The sequence below is a fragment of the Polypterus senegalus genome, chromosome 15 (genome assembly GCF_016835505.1).
Source record: "Polypterus senegalus isolate Bchr_013 chromosome 15, ASM1683550v1, whole genome shotgun sequence".
Lineage (NCBI taxonomy): Eukaryota > Metazoa > Chordata > Cladistia > Polypteriformes > Polypteridae > Polypterus > Polypterus senegalus.
Genome location: NC_053168.1, coordinates 94055015 through 94070544, shown reverse-complemented (window position 1 = coordinate 94070544; position 15530 = coordinate 94055015). Strand labels below are relative to the sequence as shown.

Genomic DNA, 15530 nt, shown 5'->3' with positions numbered 1-15530 from the left:
ATAGGTTTTGTAGTTGTTTTTTGACGTGTCCACACTTGCTTGTTTCTCTTCTTGTTCTTCCCTTGTTGTTGTCATTTCTTTACTTTTCTCTACATTTGTTATTGTACGTTTTGCTTATAGCTTGCTCTTCTATGTTATGAATTTCCTTTGTAACTCTTGCTCACTCACTGAAATTATTTTTTTATATTTTCTATATATATCAGGACCTGGGGTCAGTGAATTTAGTCTATAGTATCCCAAGCCTGCATTTCTAATTTCTTTCCATGTTAATTATAAAATCCAAATATACAACCAGAAATAATTTAGGACTGAGCCTGTCTCTCTGTTTAATGTGCTTTTTTATATTCCATTGCTCTGATGGGTGCCCATTGCTACACATTTTTGATTAATACTTATAATAATCTTTTTTAATGTTTCTGGCATACTATTTTATTTTTACCTAATCTTTACTCCTCACTTATTGTTTTTGTAGTGAAAATAGATCTTCCTGGTTTGTATGCTGCTTGCTCTTCTTGTAATTTTATTCTTGGAATATATATTTTTTCTTAATACTATTGATTATAAAAATATTGCTCTGTAGTCACCACAATGGTGGGATTCCCTTTTTGTACTGGTACATTTGTATTTCTTTCCCATTCTTCAGGTATGTATGTTCCATGACTGCCAGAGATTTTCTTGAACCATTTATCTACTGTTGCTCCTTCATACTTCAACATTTTAGTTGTTGTCCCAGGTGCTTTGCCGTTTTTATTAGGGCATTTGTTATTTCTTCTTCCAATATTTTTCCTTGATGTTCCGTTTCATCTTCATTTATTCCCTTCACTTTTAATGGATTTTCATGTTCTTTTCCCTTCATTACTGTATTTCTTTTTCGCATTTGTTTTGCATTGGAAGTTCTCTAGTCTTTAAGAATCATATCTACCTCTGTCTGCAACTCTGCTTCTGAGTTTTATATGGTTTTAATTTTTAGTGTTCAATTCCCCTTTATTCTTTTGACTATATTCCAGAACTCTTTTTTTTTTTTTTTTTCCCCCACATTTTCCTGTATTTTATTACCAAATTCTTCCCACAGCCTTTTTTCCGAATTTGCAATCTCTTCTTGCTTTTGTTTGTATACTACCCTAACTTCCTCAGTTTTTTTCTTAAACATTTTGCTTTTTCTCTTACACTACTTCGAGTACTCTTTCTTTAAATCTATTTCAACATTCTTATTTTTTGTTGGCTTCTTTCAATGATTGTAATTTAATTTTTGAGTATTTTCTTATGTTCATCTTTAACCGGTTTCCAAATATTCAATCCATTATTACCAATCTGTTTTCGGTGCATAACTTTGACCCCTGCTTGCTTTGACATAATACTCTGTTTACCTCATGCTTCTTGTAATGTAGTCTATCGTGCTTTTATTATCCAATTCTTCTGTTTCAGATGTCTTTTTGTGATTAGCATCTGAGCAGCCTAGTATTCTTCACCATTGTCATTCACCTCTTTTTAAGCCATGTTCCCCCATTATTCCATGACCCTGCTCTTTCTGGTTAGTAGTGTAGGTGGTCCAGTCTCTCATTACTGTTATGAACTGAGCACTGGATTGGATTTTTTCTGAGGTCCGCTGTATATCTCCATAAAATGCATCCTTTCATCTGCTTTGCTGTTTTCTGTTGGTGCATAAATTTGCATTAGTGATATTTTGTCCTGTATATTTAAGTTCATTTTCGTTACTCTTTGAATTCTAGGTTCCCATCCTGATATCTTCTTTTCCATCTCACTGCTCACTAGGTCTGGGTGATTTGACCACAAAGCAGTATCACAATTAACTGAGCATGTACTGCAAGGTGATAAATATTTATAAACTCTTCAGTACTTTAAACTGGAAAAAAATGATGATATGAGTATTCATTTAGATTTATGGTCAGCTTTTCATATGTCATAGGTTTGAATATTGTTATATTGTATGTTAGTTTGTGTTATAACCTATTTTGAATCGGATTTAGATCATTATTATTAATAATGATTCATAACCAGTAATCTGCCTTGCATTTGGTTTATTTTTACAGTTCTGCACCCTTTCAACTGTCAAAGGTAGTTATCCTTTATAATGACAGAATTCTGGCTGATTTCTGCACCTGGAGAGAAGACATGCCAGCAGACATGGGACAAGTTAATGGCAGCAACTACTCGGAATAACAACCTTTCCACCAATACCAAATTTAATATACCAGATCTAAAGGTGAGTTTTTCTTTTAGACAGCAGATCACGCAAGACATAATTCCAGCCTCCTGTACTCTAGTGTGTATTGTGGTAAAGCATTTAGTATGGCTGACAGTCACCATTAAAAGGTATTCTTGTTCCAGAGAATTTTGTTTTCTGTGTAGCTTCAAATTCCAAACTGAAAGGCTTGTATTGCTTTATTTTTAATACATAATTAGTGTTGCCTTTCTTCTGTTCTTTTTCATTTAAAAATTAAAATGTGTTTTAATTAAATTGTGGACTTGTGAATATATTTGTTTCTCATTTAAATCCAAAATCATTTTTTTCATGTGTTATTTTACCCTATAATTTAGAATTCTCCCAAAGAAATTTGTTTGAATTGCCTCAAAGGATGAATTCTCCAAACTACAAAAAGAAAAAAAAAAAGTAACAAATATATCACCATATTTATTTTGGCAGTATTTTTCTTGGCTTTGTCTAATTTAATAATCATTTGTAACCTTTAAACATAGATGTACCGTAGATCCTGGAATTCAGGCCGACCTGGTATATTAGCCGAACCCCTTCTCTACCTACTAAATTACATGTATTTGCCGATGACCGGTATTTAAGCCGACCCCCTTCTCCAAGCAAAATTTTTAAAATTTCCTTAAAAGTGTCTTTTCTGGTATATTTTATAATGTTTATCGGCGAGAATTTGAGACTGCCGGCATTTTTGATATATAATATAATGTGTATAATTTACCAAAACACCAATAATTTTTCTAATGTACTAACCAAAAAGTGCCTAGCCTACTTCGATTAAGCTAGGAGCATGGTGGCACGCATGGTCGCAGCGGCTCAGGGCTCTCCTTTTCAGTGCACTTTTTGGTTGGTTTTGTACTTTTTTTTTTTTTTTTTTGTCCTTGTTTGTGCACGATCGGTTTCTACGAACATCCGCTGCACCATTCAGAACCTTATAGACATCGGTGTCCAGAGCCAGACATCTGTTTCGAGTGTTTTTCATCACACGCACAACATCCCAGACAACATAGCGAGACCAGCGGGCTCTCCGTGGATTGTTGTCGGGTCTAGGAGACGACACAGACGGAGGAGGGAAAGAAAGCAGAAGTGGGGCCGCAGATCCGCCGTTATGCTAAAGCAAAAAAACAACCATGCAAGCCCTATACAGAACTTTTTTCTGCACTGAAGGAGCTGCTTTTAATCTCATTGTAGATGCGTATAGTGACAATAAAAGGCATTCTATTCTAGAAACAATTTCATACTGTACTCACCATTTAATTTGACATCTTTGGGCTGCAGGAAGGGAGGAGATATTTCCACACAATGTTCATCTTCATTTCGATTGCGATCGCTTTCTTTTACCTTCTCTTCCTTCCTTAGCAATTATGTGTCTTGCTTGCATGGTCTTAATGAATTATATATATAGGTAAATCACTGCAATGACGGAAATTACATCCACAAACACATGTATCTGGGCTCCGACTGACGCTACTAACGCTCTCGGTTGTTTGTTTACAATTGCGCAAACGGATACACGTGACCGCATCCGTTTCGTAACGCAAGATGTTGGTCGTAAATCAAAACAAAAAATTTCATTTTAAACTTCCTGAAAATTTTTTATATATTTTATTTAAAAAAAATCAACAACTAAAACACTTTTTTGAATAAATTCTTTATTTAATTTAAAGTACCGGCATGCAAAGTTACTACTTCATTTGAAAGATGGCTCTGTGGCTTCGTCATTATTTACTTCTGTATTCATCGGCAAAACCGGCATTGCGCTCGAAATCTTGAATCTGAAGCAATACTCGTTGTATAAACTGACCCCCAAACTCCAAGCCAAAAATCTAGGACGAAATTCTCGGCTTATATAACGGAATCTACGGTACTTTGTTTTCCATCCAGAAAGTCCTATCTGTCCAGTCGTGGAGTTGAGCTGCCAGCATACATTGCCAACTACAAATGCTTATGGGTTGTTCCATGTCAAATCAACCAATGGTCCACACACTTCTGACTATTATGGAAAAACTACCAGGTGTGCCCATGTTAGTCAGGAGACATACAAAAAATCTAAAGCAAACTCCATATTTTCCAAGATATAGCCAGTTTACAGAGGAAACGGGAGTGTCAATTTTATTTGGCTTCATTTTTTCATTACGTTTCACAAGTCCATAGCTCAAGAACTAAACCATCAAGCAGGCTCAGAGTTTGCACACTGGTACATTAATTGGTATAGCATGTGACAAAATTAAAACATTTGGTCCAAATGAATGTACATGGTCAAAGCAGCCCCTTGAAATTTACCAAACTTTTATTTTGAGTTTTTCGCTTGACTATGTTTAGGCCTCAGAAACACACATTTATACTAACATAGTCTTTTGATTTTTTTTAATGTGATTTTTCATACCCAAAAGAGTACCTGGTACTTGAGAATTCCACTGTTACATCTCTACAGAAGATGGCAAACTCAGTCAGCCGGGTGTCTGATGAAGACAATCAATAGGCTGTCCGAATATTCACCTCGCAAGCAGCAGTATGAGATACGTCCTTCTCACGATCCCACTACTGATGAATCAGATGTGTCCCTCACATTAGACCAGCATGCTGCTGGAGGCTGTGTTGAGTGCGTGTATGATGATAAATGTTGAATTGCGTTGTTATTCATGACGAGTGAAGCGGAATCAAACATCCTGATATGTTTCATACATCCAAACTATCCTTCATATCCTTTCCTTTGAACTCCTAGAGACGATATTTGTTGGGTGCCATTATAGTGTGTCATTGCATTGTTTAGTGCACCTACAACGGTCAGTGGGAGGCAGTACCATCCTAATGTCAAAGGCAAAGATGCCCTACATTGGGCACTTTGATTGAAACAGAAATTAAATCTGTCACATTCCTGCAGCTGAAATACCCAGATGTTAACATTTCATTATAACTAGTGTTGTGTTTAATAATACATCAAATTGCTGTTGTTCATGTGTTGTGCTTAAAGTGGTTGGTAGATACTTTATTAATCCCAAGGGGAAATTCACAATGGTGATTTATGTTTTTTTTTCCATTAATCCTATACCCAAGTTAGTGATTAACTTGATGATTCATTACTGACAAATGTTGAATTTAATTCATACTTAGAATGGAAAATCAAAATTAAAGATTCACATAACAGTAGTAAGACTTGATCCCTTCTTTCTCAAATATATAGGACTAGCAAAATACCCGCGCTTCGTAGCGGAGTAGTAGTGTGTTAAAGAAGTAAGGAAAAAGAAAAGGAAACATTTTGAAAATAACGCAGCATGATTGTCAATGTAATTGTTTTGTCACTGTTCTGAGTGATGAGTGTTGCTGTCATATATTTATATTGTGACAGTAGGGGGAGCTAGTGCTCCCTTGAACCCTCAGGTACCACGCTAGACACTGGATAAAAGTCCCAGACTTTTTATTAATTAATAATACTGTACACAAAGCACCCTCCACACTACTCATAAATTACACAACAATACTATTCGCTTTCCTCCTCGCCCAGACACTTCGCCCCTCTACCTCCCAGCTCAGCTCAGTGTCTGGACTGGCCCATAGTCCTTTTATACACCCTGACCCGGAGGTGTTCCTGCCGAATCAGACCACAGTCCCTTATTCCTTCCGGGTCAGGGTAAACAGTCCTTTTCTTCAACCCGGGAGCACGTCGTTCCTTCCTGTCACGTGACTGTGACTTACTCCCGGGTTATAGGGCACACAAGAGCCCACAAGCCCCCCTACAGCGCCTCCCGGTGGCCCCCAAGGTATCCAGCAGGGCTGTGAATAAATACTACATAGTCCATGAGGCCCTGCTGGAACTCGGGGCACGATCCTGCTGTCGGGAGAGCTCCTCCTGGCGGCCTGGGGGTGAGGGCTGGAGCACAAAGCCGGCAGTCCTCCACAATCCCCCAAACAACCCTCAGCGACGACAACTGGGGCGGAGCGTCCAGCCCCGCGAGGGACGTCCTCCTCCAGGAGGACGCGTCAGCCGAACCTTGGCTGCATTGTCGATACATCCCAGTGAAACTTGGGGGAACTTTGTACCCCCACTCCCCTGTCCTCCGGGAACAATTCTGCCACTCATGGCCCGGCCGACCGACGGCAGTTGTAAAACCGACGTTGTCCTCCTGGTTGTCTCCCTCTGCGAGACCAGAAACATCTCAGGAATTCCGTCCGCTTCATCTCCGCCCCTTTCTCTGCCAAGGAAGGGTTTATGTCCGCTTTGCTGCTCTCAGCCCTTCTCTCTGTTATGTCAGGAGATCCACGTTTTATTTTGGGGATCTCCTGCTTAATCTGGGGCTTGTGCTCAGCTTGAGGTTCTCTATGGAAAAAAGAGAGCCTCTTTGCACGCCCATTGTCCTACGTTTACTAGGAGGTGGCGTCATTAGCACCGCACCGCTCCGATGAACAGCACTGTTAAGCTGCACCGGTGCGGTCGGCGCTTACCCCGGCCCTCCTGTCACCAGAGACAATCCATACCGAAGACCGGTCGGGATCTTGAGGTCTGCACCTCTGCGGAAAGCCTTGTCACATGCATGCACCGGGCAGATTGCTCCGGCCCCCGACCGATCAGTCATCGTCTCACGCTCCATTGTCAGGCACATGGTGCTTTGACACCCGCTACTTATTAACCGCGGCGTCAGCTTGCACTGTGTCCCTTTATACTCTACGATATGAGCCGGACTTACCTCTATTCCCGCATCGATCAGCACCGGAGCTTCTCGACCCAGTCGCCGTAGATATTTCATTAGGCCATTCAGCGGTGCCTCGGCCGTCGTTCCCAGCTCTTCCACTCGTTTCTTCAGCTCATTCAAGTCCTGGAAGAAACGGTGTAGGGGCTTGAGGTATTTCTCGAGACCCTGTAAGTCCATAAAGTTAGTTAATACGGCTGGCTGTAATTTTGCTTCTGCCTCTTCCTTACCTGCCGGCCGGGAAACCAATGAGCACGTCCCCTCCTGGCACGTGTTCAGCTGGGTCGCGCAAAGGCTCTTGGGTCTTGGAGTCCTCCAGGGGTCGGCTGGCCGTTGTTGGCCGACTGTCTTCCTCTCCTCCTACTGCAACGGAGGGCCGTTCAGACATCTCCCACTGCTCGTTGGAAGCGATTTTCGTTGGCGCTGCTTCGCTCGCCTTCCCCTCCTTTTCCCGGAGGCTCGGACTCATCGGGGAACGGACGACCTTCCCGGAGGACTCCGAGTGTCCTTCACTTTCCCGGCATCCACCGCGGGTAACCAGGCTCTTGTCCTCATATGGGGGCATTGCTAAACGTCTCGCATCCTGGCTTGTTTTCTGGGAAACGCGGCCATCTTGCAGGGACATGAGGTAGGTGTCTGACACGCCGCGGATTTTCTGGATGCGGGCGTCTGAAAAACAGGATAAAAAACAGCCCGACACGTAGGGCGCTTTCCCTGCACCTACCTCCGGACTAGGCGGCGTAGTCCCCAATCCATCTAGGGAGTCCGACGCGCTCAGTAGCTGTCCGCATCCCGACTTGCACCACTCAGGCTCGCTTGGCCCAAATTAGCGCACTTATGTTAGTGCACTTAGTTGCACTTATGAATATGCTTGTATGTGTCAGACGCTTCATATTTTTTTGCTGCCTTCTCAATTGTGTAATTCGTTTTTTGTTCAGCACTCTTTGGAACTGTTGCTTATTGTCTGTGCACTGCATCAGTTCACGTGAGTCGCTCGGTGTACATGCATCGAAGGTTCACAGCTGTGCTGGTGCCATCTCGTGTGATGTCCTTGGCTGTATTTAATGTTAGCTAAGACCCGGCACTTAAAAGTTTGTCTCGCAGTTTCGCTGAGTTTGTGCCAAACACCACCCTGACCATCTCATCTTTGTCTGCATAAGCACAGTCCTTCACCCGTGAATATTTAGCGGCAGTGTTTCTATTGGATTGCTGCGGACAGACGGCCTTATATGGGCAGGCACTAAATTACATGGGAGGCGTAACTCCGCCTCCCACGGCCATCGAGCAGACTTATATTATAGTATATGGACGAAAAAATAGGTTCCAGTTATGACCATAACGCGTAGAATTTCGAAATGAAACCGGCCCAACTTTTGTAAGTAATCTGTAAGGAATGAGCCTCCCAAATTTCAGCCTTCTACCTACACGGGAAGTTGGAAAATTAGTGACGTTGGAAAGTTCAATATGGCGGCCGACAGTGGCGTCATACCATCGAAATAAGTACGTACATCGGTTTCGGTTAGCGCAGGGAAGCCACCTACCAAATTTCGTGAAGATGGGGCCATAAATAAGAAAGTTCAACATGGCGGACATTGTCGACCGTTATCAACCGTTATCAACCGTTACACGTAGAATTTCGAAATAAAACGTGCTTAACTTATGTAAGTAAGCTGTAAGGAATAAGCCTGCCAAATTTCAGCCTTCTACCTACACGGGAAGTTGGAGAATTAGTGATGAGTCAGTGAGTCAGTTAGGGCTTTGCCTTTTATTAGCATAGACTAGCAGAATACTCGCGCTTCGCAGCGGAGAAATAGTGTATAAAAGAAGTTATGAAAAAGAAAAGGAAAAATTTTAAAAATAACGTAACATGATTGTTAATGTAATTGTTTTGCCATTAACATGAGTGTTGTTGTCATATCCTATCTATCTATCTATCTATCTATCTATCTATCTATCTATCTATCTATCTATCTATCTATCTATCTATCTATCTATCTATCTATCTATCTATCTATCTATCTATCTATCTATCTATCTATCTATCTATCTATCTATCTATCTATCTATCTATCTATCTATCTATCTATCTATCTATCTATCTATCTATCTATCCTGCTCAAAAAAATTAAATGAACACTTTGAAAACACATCAGATCTCAATGGGAAAAAGAAATCCGCTTGGATATCTATACTGATATAGACTGGGTAATGTGTTAGGAACGAAAGGATGCCACATCGTTTGATGGAAATGAAAATGATCAACCTACAGAGCCCTGAATTCAAAGACGCCCCAAAAATCAGAGTGAAAAAATTATGTGGCAGGCTAGTCCATTTTGCCAAAATTTAATTGCAGCAACTCAAAATTTTACGCAGCACTTTGTATGGCCCCTGTGTTCTTGTATACATGCCTGACAACATCGGTGCATGCTTCTAATGAGATGACAGATGGTGTTGTGAGGGATCTCCTCCCAGATCTGGACCAGGGCATTACTGAGCTCCTGGACAGTCTGAGGTGCAACCTGGTGGCATTGGATGGACCAAAACATAATGTCCCAGGAACTGCCCGCATACTCTCACCACATGAGGCCAGGAATTGTCGTGCACCATGAGCCACTGTACCAGCATAGGGTCTGACAATGGGTCCAAGGATTTCATCCTGATACCTAATGGCAGCCAAGGTGCCTTTGTCAAGCCTGTAGCGGTCTGTGTGACCCTCCATGGATATGCCTCCCCAGACAATCATTAACCCACCACCAAACTGCTCATGCTGAATGATGTTACAGGCAGTATAATGTTCTCCATGGCTTCTCCAGACCCTTTCACTTCTGTCACGTGCTCAGGGTGAACCTGCCCTCATCTGTAAAAAGCACAGGGCATCAGTGGTGCATCTGCCAATTCTGGTACTCTGTGGCGAATGCCAATCGAGCTGCATGCTGCTGGGCAGTGAGCTCAGGGCCCATTAGAGGACATGGGGCCCTGGGGTCACCCTCATGAAGTCTTTCTGGTTGTTTGGTCAGAGACATTCACACCAGTGGCCTGCTGGAGGTCATTTTGTAGGGCTCTGGCAGTGCTCATCCTGTTCCTCCTTGCCCAAAGGAGCAGATACTGATCCTGCTGATGGGTTATGGACCTTCTATGGCCCTCTCCAGCTCTCCTAGAGTAACTGCTTGTCTCCTAGTATCTCCTCCATGCCCTTGAGACTGTGCAGGGAGACACAGCAAACCTTCTGGCAATGACACGTATTGATGTGCCATCCTGGAGAAGTTGGACTACCTGTGCAACCTCTGTAGGGTCCAGGTATCACCTCATGCTACTAGTAGTGACATTGACTGTAGCCAAATGCAAAACTAGTGAAGAAATAGTCAGAAAAGATGAGGAGGGAAAAATGCCAGTGGCCTCCACCGGTTAAACCATTCCTGTTTTGGGGGTCATCTCATTGTTGCCCCTCTAGTGCATCTGTTGTTAATTTCATTAACACCACAGCAGCTGAAACTGATAAACAACCCCCTCTGCTACTTAACTGACCAGATTAATATCCCATAAGTTTCATTGGCTTTATGCTATACTCTGATTAAAAAGTGTTCCTTTAATTCTTTTGAGCAGTATATTAGCAGAGAAGTAAAAAGAAAAGGAAACATTTTAATAATAACGTAACATGATTGACAACGTAATTGTTTTGTCATTGTCATGAGTGCTGCTATATATATATATATATATATATATATATATATATATATATATATATATATATATATATATATATATATATATATATATATATATATATATATACTATGGGTCTTGAAACAGGCAAATACATTGATTTTCTGAATATATAAAGTTAAGTCAGAATATATAAAGTCAAAACTTGAATATATAAAGTCAGCGTCGGTATATATCAAGTCAAAACTTGAATATATAAAGTCATCGCTGGAATATATAAATTTCAAAACTTGAATATATAAAGTCATCGCTGGAATATATAAATGCAAAACTTGAATATATCAAGTCAGCGCTGGAATTTATAAAGTCATTCCTTATTATATATAGTCAACATCTGAGTATATAAACTCATTCCTGAATATATAAACTCAAAGTCAAAATATATTGATTGAAACGACTCTGAACTGAAGTAAGTTAACAAAAACGTATTCAGAAAAATAAATTAAAAAAACACTGTTCGGTTAATGTTTTGAAAGTGATGCATTTGCCCTGCCCAGGATTGGTTCCTGCCTTGCACCCAGTGTTGGCTGGGATTGGCTCCAGCAGACCCCCGTGACCTTGTGGTCGGATTTAACGGGTTGGGAAATTGATGGATATTGCAGCACTGACTTTGTATATTCTGACGATGACTTTATATATTGAAGTTTTGACTTAATATATTCCAGCGCTTACTTTATATTGTGAGCTGGAGAGCTTCGCTATTGCGTGTGGGGACGAAACTTCACTTTGGTAACTGATCATGCTCCACTTCAATGGTCATACTGACAAAGATACAAACTCTCGCCTCATGAGATGGTTTCTGGGCTTTCAACTTTTACCGTTTCACAGTAAAACATCGACCAGGTTCTGAACACATCAACGCAGACGTATTATCAAGACTAAATGAACCTGGTACAGAGAGTCGCTTGATTCACGTAAATGTGAATAAAGCTGAGGGGGAGGGTGTGAGCTGGAGGGCTGATCGCACCCTAAGAAGAAAACCACAACCCCTGAAACACAGACTACCCTCACATTGCTCCTTACTTTCTCACTTGCGCTATAACGCGTAATGCAAACCTTGCGCGATACTCCGCTAACTTAAAAGCCTTGTGCAGCGCCTGTCAGTTGAAAATTGATTGTTTGCTTGCTTTTATCGCTCTCTCTCTCTCTCTCTCTCTGCTCCTAGCGGAACTGTCATCTCTGACTTGTCATGGAGTACGTTTAAGCTCATGTGTTTGCAGTGTTTGAATAAAAATCCTTTGTGTTTCTACGACCTCCTGTGTCTCTGTACAAATCTGTGACCCAAGCGTGACAATATATTCCGACGCTGACTTTATATATTTAAGTTTTGACTTTAGATGGCAGTGTGACGAAGTTGCTTCGGAAGATGGCGTTAGCCGCGGAGCTCAGCTCAGAGCGAAATGAGGTAAATGGGAGGGAATATGATGACGTGACTCCTCCACCCGCCTTAACTGTCAGTCCCTCACAAACACAGTCTCTCGGAATTTACATAAGCACACCCCTTCACCTGCAATTTTAACTTAGTTACAAAGTGATCAAAACTCTCATTTATATCCTGCGTCCTCTCATTAAACTTGTATCCCGCATTACCCGTGGGAATGAAAAATGCCAGCGGCAGCCTGTCTATTAACTTAATTTAAAGTTTAGGTTTATACCTTGATTTGTTTCCGAAGTAGCTGCACTGATGAATATGGTAGTATATGTCACTCACTCACTGCTTATTGTTTCGCTGCCTTCTCAATTATATAATGCATGTTTTCTTCAGCGCATTTTGGAGCTCTTCCTGGTTTTCTACATGATGTCACACGTAACTCCGCCCCCACGGCTTTCAAGTTCAACTCCATTACAGTTAATGTAGAAAAATACCTTCCTTTTATGACCATTACGCGTAGAATTTCGAAATGAAACCTGCCCAACTTTTGTAAGGAAGCTGTAAGGAATGAGCCTGCCAAATTTCAGCCTTTTACCTACACGGGAAGTTGGAGAATTAGTGATGAGTCAGTGAGTGAGTCAGTCAGTCAGTGAAAATATATATATTTTATATGTATATATATATATATATATATGTATATATATATATATATATATATATATGTATATATGTATGTATGTATATATATATATATATATGTATATATGTATATATATGTATATATATGTATATATATATATATGTATATATATATGTATATATATATATATATGTATATATACACTAGCAAAATACCCGCGCTTCACAGCGGAGTAGTAGTGTGTTAAAGAAGCAATGAAAAGAAAAGGAAACATTTTGAAAATAACGTAACCTGATTGTCAATGTAATTGTTTTGTCACTGTTGTGAGTGATGGCGTTGTTGTCATATATATATATATATATATATATATATATACACACACATATATATAAACATATATATACATATACATACATATATACACACACAGCTATTTCGTATCAGTGCAATACGCTGTTTGTTAAAACAGTTGACTCCCGCTCTTACGTGCAATAACAAATCAAATCATTCAGTTGTCTTTGCTCATATGTCATTTTAGAGCTGGACGCCTGGCATCTTTTTTTGGCCACAAGTTCGTTTCTGTTTGGTGTGAGGTTCTGTTTTGTGGAGATTCTCAGGATGGATTGCAGGTGCTCATCAGTGAGGCGACTCCTGTGTGCTGTTTTGTTAGTCTTTATCACTGAGAAGAGCTTCTCACACAGATATGTGCTACCAAACATGCACAAGGTTCGAGCCGCATGTAGACGGACTTTTTTTGTTCTTCAAAGTCACCAAAGCGCCGTGCAAACTCAGTGCGCAGTGCACTCAGTTTATCAGCAAAGTGCGTATTTGGGAACACCGTAGTGACGACTTGGTTTAACATTACTTGGCAACAGGGAAAGTGGGGCAAGGTGAACTGGTGCATTTGTGTCTCCCATAAAAGCAGCTTCACTTGAAATCACTTTCAGATTCTTATTTATTTATGCTGTTTTCTGTATCTTCTGAATTGCATTCAGGTTACCCTGATGTTTTGTCTCGTAGTGCCGTCTTAGATTAAATTCTGTAATTACAGCCACATTAGCTCCACAAATGAGACACACGGGTTCAGTAAACATATACTCAGCCTCCCATCGGTTTTTAAAGGCTCTATTTTCAGAATCAACTTTTCTCTTCAGCATCGTGTGAGCTAGCTTCGCAATAACTTGCAGCATCATATGGTAGACTCGATTAACGCGGTAAGTGTTCGGCAAGGCAGCTGAAGCGCTGCATTATGGGATCTGTAGTTTATTGTGTTACCAGCGCTTCATATACCCGGGCTTTAATAACAATAATACAGTATATAAAATGATCTCGGGGCCGGATATAATTACACCGGGCGGATGTGGCCCGCTGCCCTTGAGTTTGACACATATGGACTAAATAGAACTTGAAAAGATATATTTTTCAAATGTGATCGCGCAATTCAGATAGAGTTGGCACTACAGCCTGCATGCCTCAATAAGTCATCCTCCCTCGCTCTTACTTTTTACCGTTCATCTAATGAATACACTGAGTATGGCTTTACCAAAACAATCATTGATGGCGAATAAAGTATCCATTATTCGAGTATGTAGATCGGGATATATATATATACATATATATATATATACCCGTATCGCAGCGGAGAAGTAGTGTGTTAAAAAAGCTAGAAAAAGAAAAGGTAACATTTTAAAAATAACGTAACATGACTGTCAATATACAGTATTTGTTTTGTGAGTGTTACTGAGTGTTGCTGTCATCAAGGATTTGATTATCATTATTTCTTTCAGTCAGGTTCGTATTTGTAGGATGTGTTGTGTTCAAGTTACATTCCGTGTTTGTCAATCGTTGTAAAGATGACAGGTTTCATTCATCGATTCGTTTCTTACTGCATCAATAAACAGCTCGTCTTCTTTATCTGAGACCTGACACACTGCATGCACGGGTTTTTTTTACACTGTCTTCCTTTAGCGGGACATTGACTTTTTCCAATGTGTGCTTTGTTTCCGCAGTAGTTGGATTTATGAATATGCTTATATGTATCAGACGCTTCATATTTTTTCTGCCTTTTCAATTGTGTAATTCGGTTTTTGTTCAGCGCTCTTTGGAACTGTTGCTTTTGTATATATATATATATATATATATATATATATATATATATATATATATATATATATATATATATATATATATATATATATATATATATATATATATATATATATATATATATATATATATATATATATGTATATATGTATATATATATGTATATATATATATATGTATATATATATATATATATATATATATATATATATATATATATATATATATATATATATATATATATATATATATATATATATATATATGTATATATGTATATATATATATATATATATATATATATATATATATATATATATATATATATATATATATATGTATATGTATATGTATATGTATATGTGTGTGTGTGTGTGTGTGTATATACACTCACGTAAAGGATTATTGGGAACACCTGTTCAATTTCTTATTAATGCAATTATCTAATCAACCAATCACATGGCAGTTGCTTCAATGCATTTAGGGGTGTGGTCCTGGTCAAGACAATCTCCTGAACTCCAAACTGAATGTCAGAATGGGAAAGAAAGGTGATTTAAGCAATTTTGAGCGTGGCATGGTTGTTGGTGCCAGACGAGCCGGTCTGAGTATTTCACAATCTGCTCAGTTACTGGGATTTTCACGCACAACCATTTCTAGGGTTTACAAAGAATGGTGTGAAAAGGGAAAAAATCCAGTATGCGGCAGTCCGGTGGGCGAAAATGCCTTGTTGATGCTAGAGGTCAGAGGAGAATGGGCCGACTGTTTCAAGCT

At 39.7% G+C, this 15530-nt stretch overlaps 1 protein-coding gene across 3 annotated transcripts in view; it reads left to right on the top strand.

Annotated features, from left to right (window-relative positions):
• The window catches only part of LOC120515778 (V-type proton ATPase subunit C 1-A), a 349765-nt gene that overhangs the window by 74439 nt on the left and 259796 nt on the right, over positions 1 to 15530 (top strand). For 2 of the 3 annotated variants that reach the window (XM_039737077.1, XM_039737076.1), the window contains exon 2: positions 2052 to 2224. In XM_039737077.1, coding sequence (XP_039593011.1) covers positions 2093 to 2224 — 132 coding nt within the window. In that variant the 5' untranslated portion in view covers positions 2052 to 2092. Of the gene's footprint in view, positions 1 to 1807; positions 1830 to 2051; positions 2225 to 15530 lie in introns of those variants that run through there. The other variant, XM_039737078.1, reaches the window with a different exon arrangement.